This window comes from Oxyura jamaicensis, chromosome 12 (assembly GCF_011077185.1).
Source record: "Oxyura jamaicensis isolate SHBP4307 breed ruddy duck chromosome 12, BPBGC_Ojam_1.0, whole genome shotgun sequence".
Taxonomy (NCBI): domain Eukaryota; kingdom Metazoa; phylum Chordata; class Aves; order Anseriformes; family Anatidae; genus Oxyura; species Oxyura jamaicensis.
The window spans coordinates 4,415,876-4,431,611 of NC_048904.1; the positions used below are offsets into that span (position 1 = coordinate 4,415,876).

At 36.0% G+C, this 15,736-nt stretch overlaps 1 protein-coding gene across 2 annotated transcripts in view; it reads right to left on the bottom strand.

Annotated features, from left to right (window-relative positions):
- SYN2 (synapsin II) overlaps positions 1–15,736 on the bottom strand; it is a 167,918-nt gene that overhangs the window by 34,296 nt on the left and 117,886 nt on the right. For both annotated transcript variants that reach the window (XM_035337567.1, XM_035337566.1), the window contains 3 exons: positions 11,500–11,562; positions 8,918–9,060; positions 3,675–3,749 (listed from right to left, as the gene is read on the bottom strand). In XM_035337567.1, coding sequence (XP_035193458.1) covers positions 3,675–3,749; positions 8,918–9,060; positions 11,500–11,562 — 281 coding nt within the window. The remainder of the gene's footprint in view (positions 1–3,674; positions 3,750–8,917; positions 9,061–11,499; positions 11,563–15,736) is intronic.

The window sequence follows — 15,736 nt, forward strand, 5'->3', positions numbered from 1 at the left end:
TTACTCTGCTTTTCCCAGCAGAATTCAAAAAGGCTGTGGCTCTTATCCTGACCTAGTGTTATGCTGGCTGCCTCTCAGCTTACATTGGTCCAAACGTGTCTGCTCTAAACTGTGAGTAACCTGAGGATATGCTGGAACGCAAATACCATTTAGTGGTATCCCATCCTACACTTCTACCACCTTATGCTAGTACAGCTTGCTAGTTGTGGCTGTGCACTATGGGAGAGCTCCCCAGAAGAGGGATTGATCATCTGACCAGGTTTTGTATCTACAGTAATGCCAAGGAGTTTTACAGAGTAGGGGGTGGGGGTCCTGTCTCTGAAATTCAAACTGGCACGTCTGTGCGCAGATTCAAGTGTGACAATCCTCTTGCCTACCACACTTGATAGTGTATTTAATTATGTATGGGTTTTATTCTTTTATCAGGAAAATTAAAATGAGAGTCTCTGCCTTAAATTACTGACTAAACTGTATTTCAAAGTAGCAACGAGCTTTATATATACTTCACTGAACAGGGCAAAAGGAAAACCAAGACAAAACAAACCTAAAGGCAAAAAAAGAAACAGTAACATGACACTAAGTAAAAGTTGTGTAGCATGCAGAAAACCATAATATGCTTCATGTAGGTTTATAGGCAACTACAGTAAAATTGAACAGAAATTTAAAGAACTCTGAAGAATGGTTACAGCTCCTACAACAAAGCTAGTGCTTCATACAGCACTGAACTCCTGCATTTCATTTCTAACCTCATGGTAAGAAATATGAACTGAGGAACGGACAGTTTACCCATTCTACATGCAGTAATGTGATTTATTTTTCTTGCACGAAGAGCTTTATCCATCCTATGAATAGAGAGATTATCTGACTAACAAGGAAATGAAGTGGGACTTTCTAAAAAAGGAGTGAGGCAATTCCTGTGATCAAGCACAGAACTGTTAGGGACATATATAGGGAGCTGTAATACTTTGCTGAGAGCATGCTGACGTGACGTAAGTTGTGTATGTTTGCTAAATGGCAAGGGTTGACTTATAGACACAAAATAGCATTGAGAACTTTAATTAACTAATAACACAGTAGTGCCTGAGCACCAGTAAGTGATGATATGATCTTGAAAGGTTAACAAGGCAGACACTGTCATGCCACCAACTGAAGGACATTTTCCTCAAAAAAATAAAAAAAAATCTGTTTTAAAGCAGTCATTTATTATAAACTTTTTTCTCTTTCATTGGCTACTGTAAATGAGAGCCACTTTCTTTTATAGATCCTCCCTCCCTGATCCAGTCTTTAAGACATGATGATAAATATGCCACCTCATAGTATTTTCCATTGCAAAAAAAATGATGTTATAAACCTAGCATTTGACTTCACTGTAGGATCAAAGGAAGCTCATTGCTGAGTCTTATTCATATAAAAATATCTTCGGTAATGGCAGCCTTTCCAAGTCAACTTATTAGGCCACATTCTTTATAGTTTTTTGTGCAATGGAAAAAAAAGGTTCTGTTAAGCAGAATACAAAAAATATATGTATAATAATAATAATAAATGATACAACTGTTTGAAAAAACCCTGATGGTAAAATGAGAGTATTTTTTGGATGCCTGACTATTTCAGCATTTGTAGATGCACTGACTGACTGGACTGCTTGCACATACTTGCTTACAAACATCTTTTTTTTTTCTTTTTTTTTTTTTTAATTTTATTTTAAATCTGATTTAATTAAGAGCATTTTTAGTGGTCTATATTCTGCCAACAAGCACACCTGGAGAAAGACGTTTGGGAAGAGAGGTCTTGGGTGGACTCTCCTCTAGTGCTGTAAACCCAAGGCTTGCACAGTAGGTTTGACCAGAGGCCATGGTTCTGTTTTCCCAGAGCCAGTAAAAAGTGCAGCATCCTCAGAACTGACAGAAAACAAAGTACTGATCCTCGGGTGTCTGACATGAAAATAAGGTGTGTGTGACTACAGTAGGTAAATATTGTTCAGGTCCTATCTGGGGAGCAATGCCTCTGAAATGGAGGGGCATCCATCATCCCTTACTGCTCCACATTCCTCTTTCTTTTCCAAATTTCTAGACTAACATTTGTATTCAGTCAACAATGTTGACTCATGCAGTGCTTTCAAAACACTTTTTTCTAAATCATGAGATGTATTATAAGTGCCCTGAAATGCACATTCATTAGATTTGATTGCTTTTGGTATGTCTTTAGAGTACTTCAACTCTTCAGAAAATTTCAAATTTCCCTTTTCTTCCTTTATCTGCTTTGTGTGTAATCAAACTAAAAGCATGGCATGAGATACGTACCCCTTTCTGTTACAAGGATACATACATTTTTTCTGTGCTTTTGTCTTCATCAGCATAAAAGGAGTTCTGTTTTGTTGGCTAGTATTTTTTTTTTTTTTTAATGGGAAAATACCTGCTATACTTTGTGTTATATTCAAAAGTGGAAGCAGCAACAAAGCAACATAGAGCATTTACAGTGAGGTGGCTAGGCAAGGTTTTTGAGCATTTTATACTCATTGTCTGTGCTTGCTGTTTAGTTTTCCTTATGGCCAAACTAAAGCGCCTGCGTTTTTACAGAGTAGTTCATGGACTGTAATTACGCTCACTAAAGCACACTCTCTTTCCCTCTCAGTGAATGCATAACCTCACTTTCTAAAGGAAGGTGGGAGGGGAATGAGAAAGAGAAAATAATGTGGCTCCACTCCATCCCCAGAGGGGAGATCAGTGAGGACACAGTCTAGACAGGGGTTGGACAGCAGGGAGCTGTAATTCCTGTCTTATTTATTTGCACCTTTCTTAGGGCAGGCAATGGTTCAACTCCTGTGTCTCTCTCTCTCATAAGAGCGAACAAGTTATTGTAGGTTCCAGACTTAAAGCCAACCAACTAAACAAACAAACAAAAAAATCAAAGCAAAACAACAACAAACAAACAAAACCAGAAAAAAAAAAAAAACTCTTGAATTTTAGAACCTTTTAGATTATGTTTTAACTGTACAGATTTTTTTCAGCTTCTACTGGTAGCAGACTTTGGAGAAGCTGGACAAAATAAAATTCAGAGCCATAAAGAAGCATCACAGCTTTACTTTGCATGTAAAAGAGGCGTATATGTTGTTATTGGAGCAAATGAGCACTATTGAAGGGTAGTAGACTGGAGCTTCAAAATGGTACTGCATGGATACTGTGATAGACTGAATTACTAAGAGGTAACCAGCACAAGGATGAGAGAGAAAATAAAAGCACAGTATACCAAAGTACAGAGCTGGAATGATGATATGAAGGAAATAAGCTTTGGAGTATCTCAGCATCTGGGCAAAAAGACTCACAGTGCAGTTGAAAGGACATTTCAGAAATGACAAACAATTAATAGAAGAGAGAAATACAATTTAAATAGACAGTGTTTAGACCAAATTGCTTAGTTACAATAGATGATGTAGGAAAAATAATTAAAACACTGTGACATGGGGTAAGACCATTAAGTACTTAATTTGGATACTTAATTCTGAGACATCTCCTATGGAAACTCTTGGCTCATGTTCTTTCATCTAATTCCAAGTTTTTTTTCCAAAATGAGTGGGGGATCTTCATTTACTGTGAATTGCATGTCACCAATGTGATTAAAAAAAAGATTAAAAAAATATGTATTTTTAATTACCTTTTACATGAGACTGGACTTACTTATCTGACATAGCGATTTGTTCCAACATTGCAGAGCCCGTGTTTGTCTTCCAGTTTCCGGATATGGAAGTCCTCCTGAAAATGGGGAAATATTACAAAAACAGCCAGTGGTTTTATATTTTCCTTACGTTACTCTGATCTTAACATTAATATTCAAGGCAGTTTTTACATCTTTTTCATATCTGGCAGCTTACAGGAGAACATCTAAAACATGAAGAATTTTAACAGGCATCACAATATTATGAAGTATGACAATGCTGTGAAATTTTTGTTCCCCATTTAGTCATTTAAGAGAATTTTAAAAACTACTATGATTAAGGGCAAGTGTTAGCAATAAACTGTTGTCAATGATAAATGGATTGAATAGCCTGTAACATTAGTGCAAATGTCAAGGAAGTGGGGCTTCAGCTTCTCATTTCAAATCCCCACCATTACAGATTTAGGTCCCATTTCTTTAAAGTCAAGATGTCTACATCTCTGGAGCTGGACTTCTGTTTCTCCCCCAGTTTTCACTCTTTGCTAATTTACTAATACAATCTAAGCAGCTTAGTTCAGGCTCGAGTATACCATCTTTTATTTTATCTGTAAGAAATATATATATATATTTTCTCCTCCTCAGACCCGAGGACTGTTACCAGGATTGAGAAGATAGCTCTTTTCTGAAACCTAAATGCTGTTTTGAGAATAGGCTAAGGATACAAATCATGAAGTGTTTCCAGTTAATAAAATAACAGAAACATCTGTAATATATTAAAAGTATACTAGGCAGGAGCAAGAGTTTTGTCTCCATTTTTCCATTAACCTAATTACAAGGGTCAGTAGCAATTGTGGGGGAATGTCGACCTTTCTACAGAAGTCTCATAAAGGTAGCTGAATTTTAAAGCGTAAAGTTCATATTCTTTGTTGTGGGAGAATATATTGAAAAGGGAAGGTCTACATGTCATGCTATGTGTAAGGTAACTTTTCCTGGTAATAAGGTGACATTTATTTGTATGTGTGTACTTACAGAACAATTAAAATGTTTAAGTTCACTGTTTCTCCACACACTTTCTGAAGAGAGATTATAATTCTCACAAACCACATCTGAACTCTATTGCAGACTTCTCAAAGGCATTCCTTAACATGTACTATATAAGGTGTCTTTTAGGAAGACAAGTGGGATCAATTCAGGAAAAAAAAAAAAAAAAGAAAAAAGAAAAAAAGAAAGAAAAAAAAAGTCCTGAAAACTTTTAGTAAGTATTTAGTTCCAGATGCTCAGCTGCACTGATGTAACCTCAGCATTGTTGAGTAGCGAAGAAAAGATGCTTTAAGCCATATTTTCACTCCACAACCTGAAACGTCCCCTATTGAACTTGAAGCAAAATCAAGACTGGATGTATGGATGGCTGTAATTATGCCATAGGGACCAGATGAAGACTGAGGGGAATGCTATGGACACAGCCCTAACTGGTGTAATCTTGACAGCTTGTGGACTGGAGCCATTGATGTCTGTGGCAAGGGACTCCAAAACAATGGGGCTGGTCCATTTGACCATGGCTAAGTGATGCAAAGGTGCCTTGACCTGACCATCTAGTATGATAAACCTTAGTTATGATTTCATAAAAGTCATGTATGATTTCCACTGCTGAAATACGTAAGTTTCCCACCCTTCACTTCTGTTCTGATAATTGCTAAGGGTTTTTCACATCATTATTTCCTCCTCGTTTACTAAATACTCAATAATACAGAGAACATCTTCAATCACATTTGGGTGCTTTACACTGAAGCTTAAAATGCTTTCATTGATTTGGTCTTTGAAAACATGAAGAACTGTTTTAAAATTGGAGAAAAGGGGAATTATGATTGCTATATGTAGTTGATGGTAACTGGACTTTTCCCCTTTTCCAACACCTGTCTGGTTTGTTTAGTACCATTTGAAGTATGAAATCCAAATTGTCTGGACAAGTATTGGCACAAGACATGTAGAAAGGTTTACCTACAATTCTTTTGTAGGTAGTCGAGTTAGCAGTTTGTTACTACAGCACTGTTCTTTGGCTGATATGCTCTACTTTTGCTTTATTGAACTTCTGGTCAAAGTAAATTGTTATGCATTCATTGTGTTGCTTTTGGAGAAGAGATTTAAAGGTAGCTTTTTTGTATCTCTGTTTTTCTTCACTGTGTTTGACCCTTTAAACTCTATTTCCTTGAAGCCAGTTGAATTCTGTAATGGTACCAAGTGTAGTTAAGTATGCGTCACAAAAAGTTTTGAGGAGCTGTGGTATTTAAAGGGATCCAATGTTGCATTTTGGCTATAATCTCAACTGACAGATGATAAGCACCAGTGTTTTGTGAGTCATGGATCCACTTATACCACAATTTCCCACAGAATTATAAAACTGAAGCTCTTAATAACTCTCTTTAAATTACACAAACAAATGCTCAGCTGGTATTTTTTGTGGTAGCTCTTTAAGTACTCTGTTCCTGTGTCACAGAACAAAATGAGAACCAGCTGTAAAACAATATACCGCTGACATAATGTGTATGTATGCATATGAAAAATTTTACAGACTTTTGGTAAATCTTCTTTCATGATGTTTTCTAACAATAGATCAGCATTTAATTTTTGTGATTTAAGTCTGTGAAAGAATCTAGAGAAAAAAATATTGCTAGGCTTTTAGCATCTGGATGTACTCAGTTTCTGAGGGAATAGAAACGTAAGAATAAATGAAAGGTAGCAGGAACAGACTGTCATTTATACATATATATATTTATATATTTTTAATATATATATATAATATATATATATAATATATATATATATCCCTGTCCCTTAGGCCAACTGCTTCTTCTGTGAAGAAACATTCGTGTTTAAAAATGATAAATGTTGTGTGGCTGACTATTACAAAAATTATTCCAGAGACTAAACAGAATTTTAATTTTATGTCAAGGAAAAAAAAATGTAGGGCTCTCTCCTGTGAAATGTAGTGGTCCAGGTTCTACCACAGAGAATGGACCATCAAGTTACTAATATTGCATCTGACTGCTGGTATCTGGAGGTATGTCAATAACCATTAACAGTTGGGCTTTATTGCTAAGACTGTACCACTTGGGAGCTGTAAGATAGAGAAATCAACTCTGCTTATTATAAACAAGAGAGAAAGGGAGAGATGGCTAGCAGAGTACAAGAAATCTACCTATCAAACCACCCATGAGAGAGAAAAGCACTATCCTGGCCTTGAAGAGGCTGAAATAGTTGCATGAAAAGGTCTAAGACAGAGAAAGAAGGCTGACTGGTGACTGGAAGTAGAGGGAGAGCACAGTGTTGAATGTCACTGAGTAGAATAAAAGGAGCAGGGAAGAATCTGGGGCAATAAGAAATGAAGGTTAAGGCATAAGAGATAAGAAGAGGTAAGTTAGAAATTGTCTGGGAAAGGGTGAATCCGGATGAAGATATTATTTGAACAGATACAGAAGACTTTGGGGTGTAGGAATATGGTGCTACTTTTCCTAAAAGTAGCACCTCAAATTATGCCTCAAATTATGGGGCTAAAGCCAGGAAAAGTCAACAGTCTGGAACACCAGTGTCAGACAAATGAGCAGAATTGCAATTGACTTTCCTGGAGAAACCAGGGACTAAAAGGTGTATCAATCAAAAGCATTTGTCTGTGATTCTTAAGCTTATAGGGAGAGGCTGTGTGTTGGGGTAGGCCCAAAACATCTCAAATTCTGTAGGGAGCTTGAGATATAAGGCTTCTGGCTTGCATAGCTAACACTCAAAATCAGGGATTTTTGATCAAGGATTACAGAAACCACCCAACCCTTGCAATTTATTTGAATGTTCTGTCTTGGTCATGGTGCACAACTCAAATTTCCAACACTTTGTAAAATGTATAGTTCTGTGTTCAAAATAGAGCAGAAGAATGGGGTGTCCATACTGTTGGATGCATCTGACCTTTGGGGACAGTATGTCCACCCTGTTCTGTGTTATCCTTCTGCTCAGATGCACAGCAAGAGGCAGATGGACTATTAAGTCTTTCTCAAATACCCCTCCACTTCTGGTGTCAGAAGAGGAGAGGCTAGGAAAGGCTGTCTACTGGAGAGGCCAGTAGTTGTTCATACAGTTTTGATCTTGTGAGAGTAATGTCACAGGGGGGTAGTCACAGTACACGGCCCTTCAATACCAACCAAAGGAGATACCTTTTGCTCTTTGCCCCTGCCCTGGGCAGAAGGTTCTGCATTTCTGATGGAGCTTGCTGGTTGTTTCTAAATTACTTGAGACCTAATGCTAACTCTATCTTTAATATTAAAAAATACTTCATGCATTTTCTTTCACCAAGCTCCAACTTTTGCTTCTCGTAATATTTATAGGTTGCTTAAAGTTCAAACAATTTCACTAGTAAAAATTTGACTGTCCCTTACTGTGTTTTTTTTTTTTTTTTTTTTTTTAAATTTATTTTGAATTCAAATGTCAATATACAATAAGTCTTTTATCTCTCCAATGCTGCAGGAGTTGCTAGCATTATATCTCTGTATATGCACGTGTATTTTTATCCATGCTTTTCCTGCCTCAGAACTGTAAGCATGAGGGAACAAATACATGAGATAATCTAACTTGTCTTAAAAACATGAATGAAATGATAATCAATAGCCAAAAGAGTAAAAAAAATTCCAAAAGACAGTTACCACAGCTCAACTAATACCTCATAATCTGTTTGGCTACTCTTGCTTAATGTGTCAATAGCCTCCCTATAATCATAATCTTTAAACACATCTGGATCCTCCAAGGGCTTTTCTCAAATTAGAAGAGATTTTTACCCATATATGTGAAAGCCATTGCAAGATTTTATTACATTTGCAATGTTAAAAGAAGAGCATTTCCTTCCATTAAAGTTTTATCGTTCAGGCTTGTGTGAATGAATGCCATCTAAATATCCTTAGAGAGACAGAAAATTTGACAAAAACCATTCCTCTATAGAAAACAAATCCCCTTCCATTTCTTTAAATGAAAAAATAATTAAAGGTCAGCAGGAAAACCACTCTGATAGGCTCACCTTTTGTGTTACTCTCCTCCTCTCAGTGACAATCAACTTAAAGAAAAAAGTCTTGATATAGACAGAAAATCTAACATACTGTATTTCTGAAGAATATGACAATGAAGACACAGTCACCACATTTCAACTCAGAAGCTCATCCAACAGTCTTAATCTTATTGGTGCTTATTGGTTTTGAAATAAATTATGAAGGAAGATAAGTTTTTGGCTCACATGTATGCTTTGTAGTTACTGCCTATCTTTTGGATCCTGATGTCATATTTGGAGTCTATGAAGGGTTCAGTAGTGGCGTAGGTCTGAGTAAGTGCTACCACGCTGGCTATGTCCTGAAAATCGTAGTGGTTGTCTACCTTGATCTGTAGTCATCATACCACAAATAAACAGCATATAGAAAAGAAAAAACAGCAATTAGGAATCAAATGTAGACTTCAGTTGTAAATGGCATTCATGAGAAATATGTTTTTTGATAGCATGAGTTCATAAAAAAGTATTGGATATTTTATCTGATTTCTAGATTCTGTAACATTCCTGCATTAAGGTATTTGCTTTTCTAGGCAAAATGTTACCAGTTCATCTGTAGAAAGCAACTTGCAAACAGTAGATTTTATTTTTCTTTCCGATTTTATTTCCTATTTATTTATTTATTTATTTATTTTTGTAGTGTTGATTGATAATTTTTGGATCTGCAGCTTTTAAGAGAATTTTCAAAGGTGTGATAATGTGTGACACTAATTTATATACAATTCTTCTTGTTTTTCTAAACTGCTCAGGTAACTGATTGTAGATGGAGCCCACCATGAACTATCACATCTGTGTCACTTATCTCCCATGAGAGAGGAGATGAGGGGTAAAGACATCCTGATGAAGGTACATTCACATGGAGCACAGAGGGCTGGCTCAACACAGCAGAATCAGTTGTCCTACTTCTCTGCAAGGAGTCAGGCTTTCTAGGAGTAGGATTTCCTAGATCTAGAACACTGCGATAAGATGGTGATGGGTATTAATACCACCATTTATAACATCCTGAAGTAAGAGGGAGGTGGAAAATTGGGGAATATTGATTCAGTGGAGAGGGAGAAGGAGACTTTAGAGGACAGATGGCAGGCAGAGGTATTACTTTTGGACAGGGAGGGCACACATCTACTGTTGAGTTCAAAGGAAGCTGGTTGAAATGGGGGAGAAAAAGTGACTCAGAAGAGAAGTCTTAGGGCTGGTAGAAAATAGGAGAGGACAACTATATCTCCAACAAGACATTAACCCAAAGTACATTTCAGAAAGGTGAGGAAAGGAGGCAGAGATTAGTATGTACCGTACTATCTAATATTAGGAGAGTTTGCAAATTCTGGTAAGTCCAGCATCTTATTTGCTTCCGCTGTCACCTGATGGTTAAAGGGGAACCTGTAGGCAACAGTGGTCACAGCTGTGAGATAGGACTTGAATATTAAATGGTATCTTGTGAAGCCAAAACAAGTCATAAGGCCTAAGTATTTGCTCTCAACTCAGATTCAGAACAGTACAGAGTAATTTGTTGATTGAGAGCCACAGAACCAGATACAGCGGTCTCAACTCAGTTTCTGAAAGCTTAATAACTTATGAGTCTGACTATGACAAATGGAAACACTACTCCTAGTAATCCCTTTAAGGACTAGGGTATGAGAAGAACCTTTATTTGGGCTGACAGGAAACATTTCACTACAGAAGACTGGCATTTAATCTTTAAAGACTTAAAATACTTTATAGCTAAAAAAATAATATTTATTTTTATTTGTAGATACTGGATACGCTGAATATTTTTGTCGAATAGATCCTTTTCTTTTTAAATGAGAGGTGAATACTGAAAATACAGCATAAACATTATAATACTTCATGTATGCCATCCACAGAAACCACAGTTTAAGTAATTAATAGTTAATTCTGCTCTCAATTAAGCTGGCTGCCAGAGTTCCACTGACTTACGAAGTACTAAATAAAACAGTCATAGGCAATGAATATAATATGCTAGCTGCATCATTACTGAATAAAATACAAATAAATCATCTTTCTATTGCTAGTGGCAAATATTATGTTATGGAGCTTCTGGAGATTCAAGATGATAAATGTAACTATTCTCTGATGATTTAAAATCTAAAACACTTACAGCATTAAAGTGTTTTCAGTGAGAGAAGGTGGTTAATCGGTAATGACTAGAAATTTTAATTGACATCAATGAAAGTGGGATTTAAATCATATCCCTTGAACCATCATTGTGAGATAAGTGATATCAAAACAACTGTACTCACCACTGAAATGCAATTACTTTGGAGAAAGAAAGCAGCAGTTATATAGTGGTATGAAACAATCACAGAGAATACATTAAGACAGGAAATGAAGAAGAAATCTTTATCAAGTTGAAACTAGCAGAGAACCAAGGCAAAACCTTCCTAGATTCCCAGGTCCAAAAATTTGGATTGTACAGACAGACCTTGACTCTTCAATAGTTTCACCACAGTCAACTACATTAATAAACAAGGTTCAGCTTCAGGAAAGCATCTCAGCATGTTTCCAAAACTGTCCTACGTGGGACAACACTTAAACTGCCTGACTACGTGTTAATGTGAAAATATATTATGCATTATGCAAGTATTTGCCTAAAGAGAGGTGCTTTCTTGAATAATAGACAAGCAGAGATTTGCAAGAGCAAGGATCAGAGACAGAATTTGGACAGCAAAAAGTTAAAATATCCAGGAAACAATGGAACATGCATTTATTTTAGACAAACACCCAGCCTCCTAACATGCAGTAAGTAGCATCTGCACCTTTCCCATGCCTGAATGAGCATGTCCAATCTTCACAACAACAGGAAATGTTGGCATTGTTAGCTAAGAGGGAAAACAAAGAAGAAATGTTAGAGAAATCAACTAGGAGTTAAATGATTAATCTAAATTATTTATGAAAATGATTTAAACAACCGTAATGTAGCCAAATCTGCTTTTGCCTCATGGTTATTTGACAAGGCATCTACAGATTGTTCTGATATTTCATTTAACCATAAGTGTTAATTTATAGTTAACTGGGATATGCTAAATCTTGCTCTGCTTACCATCTATCAGCTGATCACAAAATCACAAGTGATGTTGGTTATTTTAGGTTTAGCTTCAGCAAAATGTAAGTATTTACTGGAAGAAGTTTGAGAGGCAGTTGATTTTGCTTATTGTAAAGTCATTTTAGGAAAAAGTCCTCTGAAGTAGCTATATGCACAATAGGAGCATTGTATCCTTAAAGTTAGGTTAAGGTTCAGGGAAAAATCTCCTGTGAACTATCATAAAAATATTTGCCAACTTTTTAGATAGGTTTTGATTTGGAGACGCACTAGGCACTTCAAACTTCACTGCCTGTTGTTTTTCTGTTTCTTGGCAGTTTTAAGTTTCAGGATTGGTGTTTACTTACAGCATGGTAGCTCTTCAGTGTCAGATATACTAACTCAAGTTGCATAGATTTCTCTCCCAGATTTTAGTGCTCTTATTCCAGGGGGCATTTTTATCCTGCTCTGAATGCTTTATACGGTGTTAGTGGAAGGAAGGAAAAGAAAAAAGACCCCATCTTCTAATCTCCTTAAAGACCATCCAGCCAAAGATGACAAAAAAGCTAAGGAAGATCCACTTAGAATTTCACTGACATTTCTGGTGTGCCTGTAGCTGGAACTTTTGACACCCATCACTGTAGCCCATTTGTAATTTCCTACACCTAGCATGGAAGCCTTTCTAACAGGCACAGAGGATGGCTGGTATCTCCTGACTTCCCAGTTCCCACTCACTTCACTGTTGCTCAACAGCATGTGCCACTGGCATCAGTTTGACCTATTCCTTCCCTTCCCCTCCCCTTCCCTTCTCCCCTTATATTTCTTCAATTAAAGTCTATGGCTGTTTTAGTAGGACAATATATAATGGAGTTTGCTTTCTTATGTTCCCCCACCCGTTCCAAAATTATATTGATTGTCATAACAGAAAGTGACTATGAACTGAGGGTTCTACAAGAGAAGCTTGGAATTTCTCTTGTAATGCTGAACATCCTTTGCTAAGAATAAACTTATAAATTCACTGGTGAGGTGCTCTGACAAGAGAAGATAACTTTCTAATAGTTCTTTTTGGAAAAAATATTTTTGTTGCTGTATGACCCAGCTGCAGCTGAGATTTCAATTTGTGAGCATGAACAGAGCAAACTTCATATATAAAGTAATGGACTAGAGCTCCCTTAGTAATTCATCCAATAAATTACTAGGGGAGTGCTTGCATGCTGCTTATATTTCCAAAATTTATTATACTAAAATACTTGTATTTGTCCCTTGGATATGGTAGGAAACAGGAAAAAGGTATATTATATCAAAGGAGAATTTACCTTAAGAGTAAAATTAAAGTAGGTACAATAGGATTATATTTAATATATTAATATATTTAATTAGTGGCACTTTACACATCTTCACTTAGATAGAGTCATTTTGATGCTCTCAGTTATCCTGAAGTAAGGAATATTGGATGTAACCGAGCTGTACATGAAAGTGTACTTTGTGATACTGACACATTCTGTTTCCTTACTGTGTACAGAGGCACAAGAAGCATTTCAAGAATTGGTCTTTGAATGCAGAATACATTTAGCTGTTTTGGTTACTTTTCTAGAGCTGTTCCAATCTAACCAATTTAAGCTAACGGCATTTATAATCATGTAAGCATTAAAAAACATGGTTAGTTTTAAAATAAAGTTATTTTTAAACAGTAGAAATGCAAAGTCCTATATAGTCAACATCTAGTTATTTATTGATTTCATATTTTAAAAACAGATAAACAAGATACTTTTTAAAAAAAAAAAAATTTTTTTTTTTTTTTTTTTTTTTTTCAATTTTGAGGAGGTGGGAACAAATCATTGCCTGACTCAAGATTCATAATGGCAGCAGCACATTTTTATGATTGAACTATAAACCACTGAAACAGGCTTTGTAATGGAAATGCTGGCAGACCTCTAAGTATAGCAATACAAATGGCACTCCTGTAATTAAGAGGACCACGTATTTTCCTGTGATTCCATAGCTGTGGAATCCTTTGTGGACCACAGGAACAAACACTAACTTAAAAAAAATAAAATAAAATAAAATAATTCTCCCTTAGAAAAATGTGTTAACATCATTTAAGGCAATACTGTTCTTTTTGCTCTGGAGTCCAATATCAAGATTTCATGTGGTATACCACATCCCAATATAGACAAAGAGAAGTTTCTGCAGGAAAAAAAACACTGAATATTGCTCTTCAAAATCAGACAGACAAAAACCTAGCATAGAAGGCACTGAAATATTAAGTTATCCCAGTGCTTTCCTTGTTCATATCTATCACCATGACAGGCCCACAAATCCAGAGATGATGAAGTTGTAGTTATTTTGATTTTTTAACAGTGCTTTTTTATTCCTGCTATTCCTGTAATTACCACAGTTCCCCCATTGCATATGGAGGCTCTGCATGTGTGCCTTCATACAGTCACTTTGCTAATACTAACTAGTTTCCAGTTGTGTGTGGCATTGTTCTATTAAGCTATCACAAAAACTTAAATTTTTATTGAAATTGCGGAAAGCACAGTTTGATTCCTCCTCCCACCTCTTCCCAATCTGTTCTTTTCTGTTACTTCATCTTAGCAGAACAGACAATCCCAAGACTTCTCATACATTTGGGTGAACATTATGTACATACAAACACGAAACTGACACTGAAAATGTACCAGCTGCATGGGTTTCCTTTTAATTTGCAGTATAGTTACTTGGCAGTAAGTTACCTTGAAAGAAGGTCTAGCAAGTATGAGTGGATCAGTTTTAAATAGAACTGATACTAATCATAGAATCATAGAATTATTAAGATTGGAAGAGACCTCCAAGATCACCTGGTCCAACCATCACCCTACCACCAATGTCACCCACTAAACCATGTCTCTAAGCACCAGGTCCAACCTCTCCTTAAACACCCCCAGGGACGGTGACTCCACCACCTCCCTGGGCAACCCGCCCCAATGCCTGACTGCTCTTTCTGAGAAGAAATGTCTCCTCACTTCTAACCTAAACCTCCCCTGGTGCATGTAGTCATTGCATGTTTCCTTTCAATTGTATTGGTAGGGGGGAAAGGGCTGTTTTATGAAAATATTGCTAAAGGTTTTCTTTAATTTGGTTAGGCATAAATTCTGCTGTGACAATTAAAAATGGAAAAAATCAGAATTCAAAATTGGAAGATCAGCAATAGAAATTGCATTGATATATTTGGCAGGTTCATATGTATGAGAGATGGAAGTGATCTATACCACATGATCTCTTACATATACATAACACACCTGAAATATATCTAGATTTCTTTTTCTTTATTTTTTTTTTTTTAGTATAAACAGTTCTACAATAACTTAAATAACAATACAATAAACTATAATGTATTATTATTAATTAGTGAGAAAGGAGAATACATGTGTCAAACATGCAATAGAATTTTCCAAACATAGAGATAAATATGTTTGGATTGGTAATAAATATTAGTAGCAACTGGAAAACCTGTCATAGCTCTTTGTTGGAACCTACATAAAAACAGTTGAGATACCTTGCTTATGTTTGCTAAAACAATGTAATTAATCAAAATAATTACATTGAGTATTGAAATGTTTTATCAGCTACTAAAAATTAAAAAAGACTGTTTCAGTCTATATGTTTTCATTTTTGTGGTTTTAACTTCTCACACTGTTATTTTATTATTAATCTGAAGTTTCATTTCTGCAGAGCAACTTAGAGTAGCTTGGAGTAAGTTGCATGGCTCAAGACGCTGACTACAACATTGTACTATTAGGAGTAGGCACTCCTTTTATCTATAGAGTAAAAGTCTATCATGTTTTGCAGATGAAAGGAACGAGTAAAAAACCTGAAGGAGAATGGCTTTAAAATCTGGGCAAGAGAATGCTAGATTCCTAAATTTCAAAATGAGAAATATTTAGCATTGAATTGCTTTTCTGAAATGATGGCTTTTAGGGTTTCCCATCATA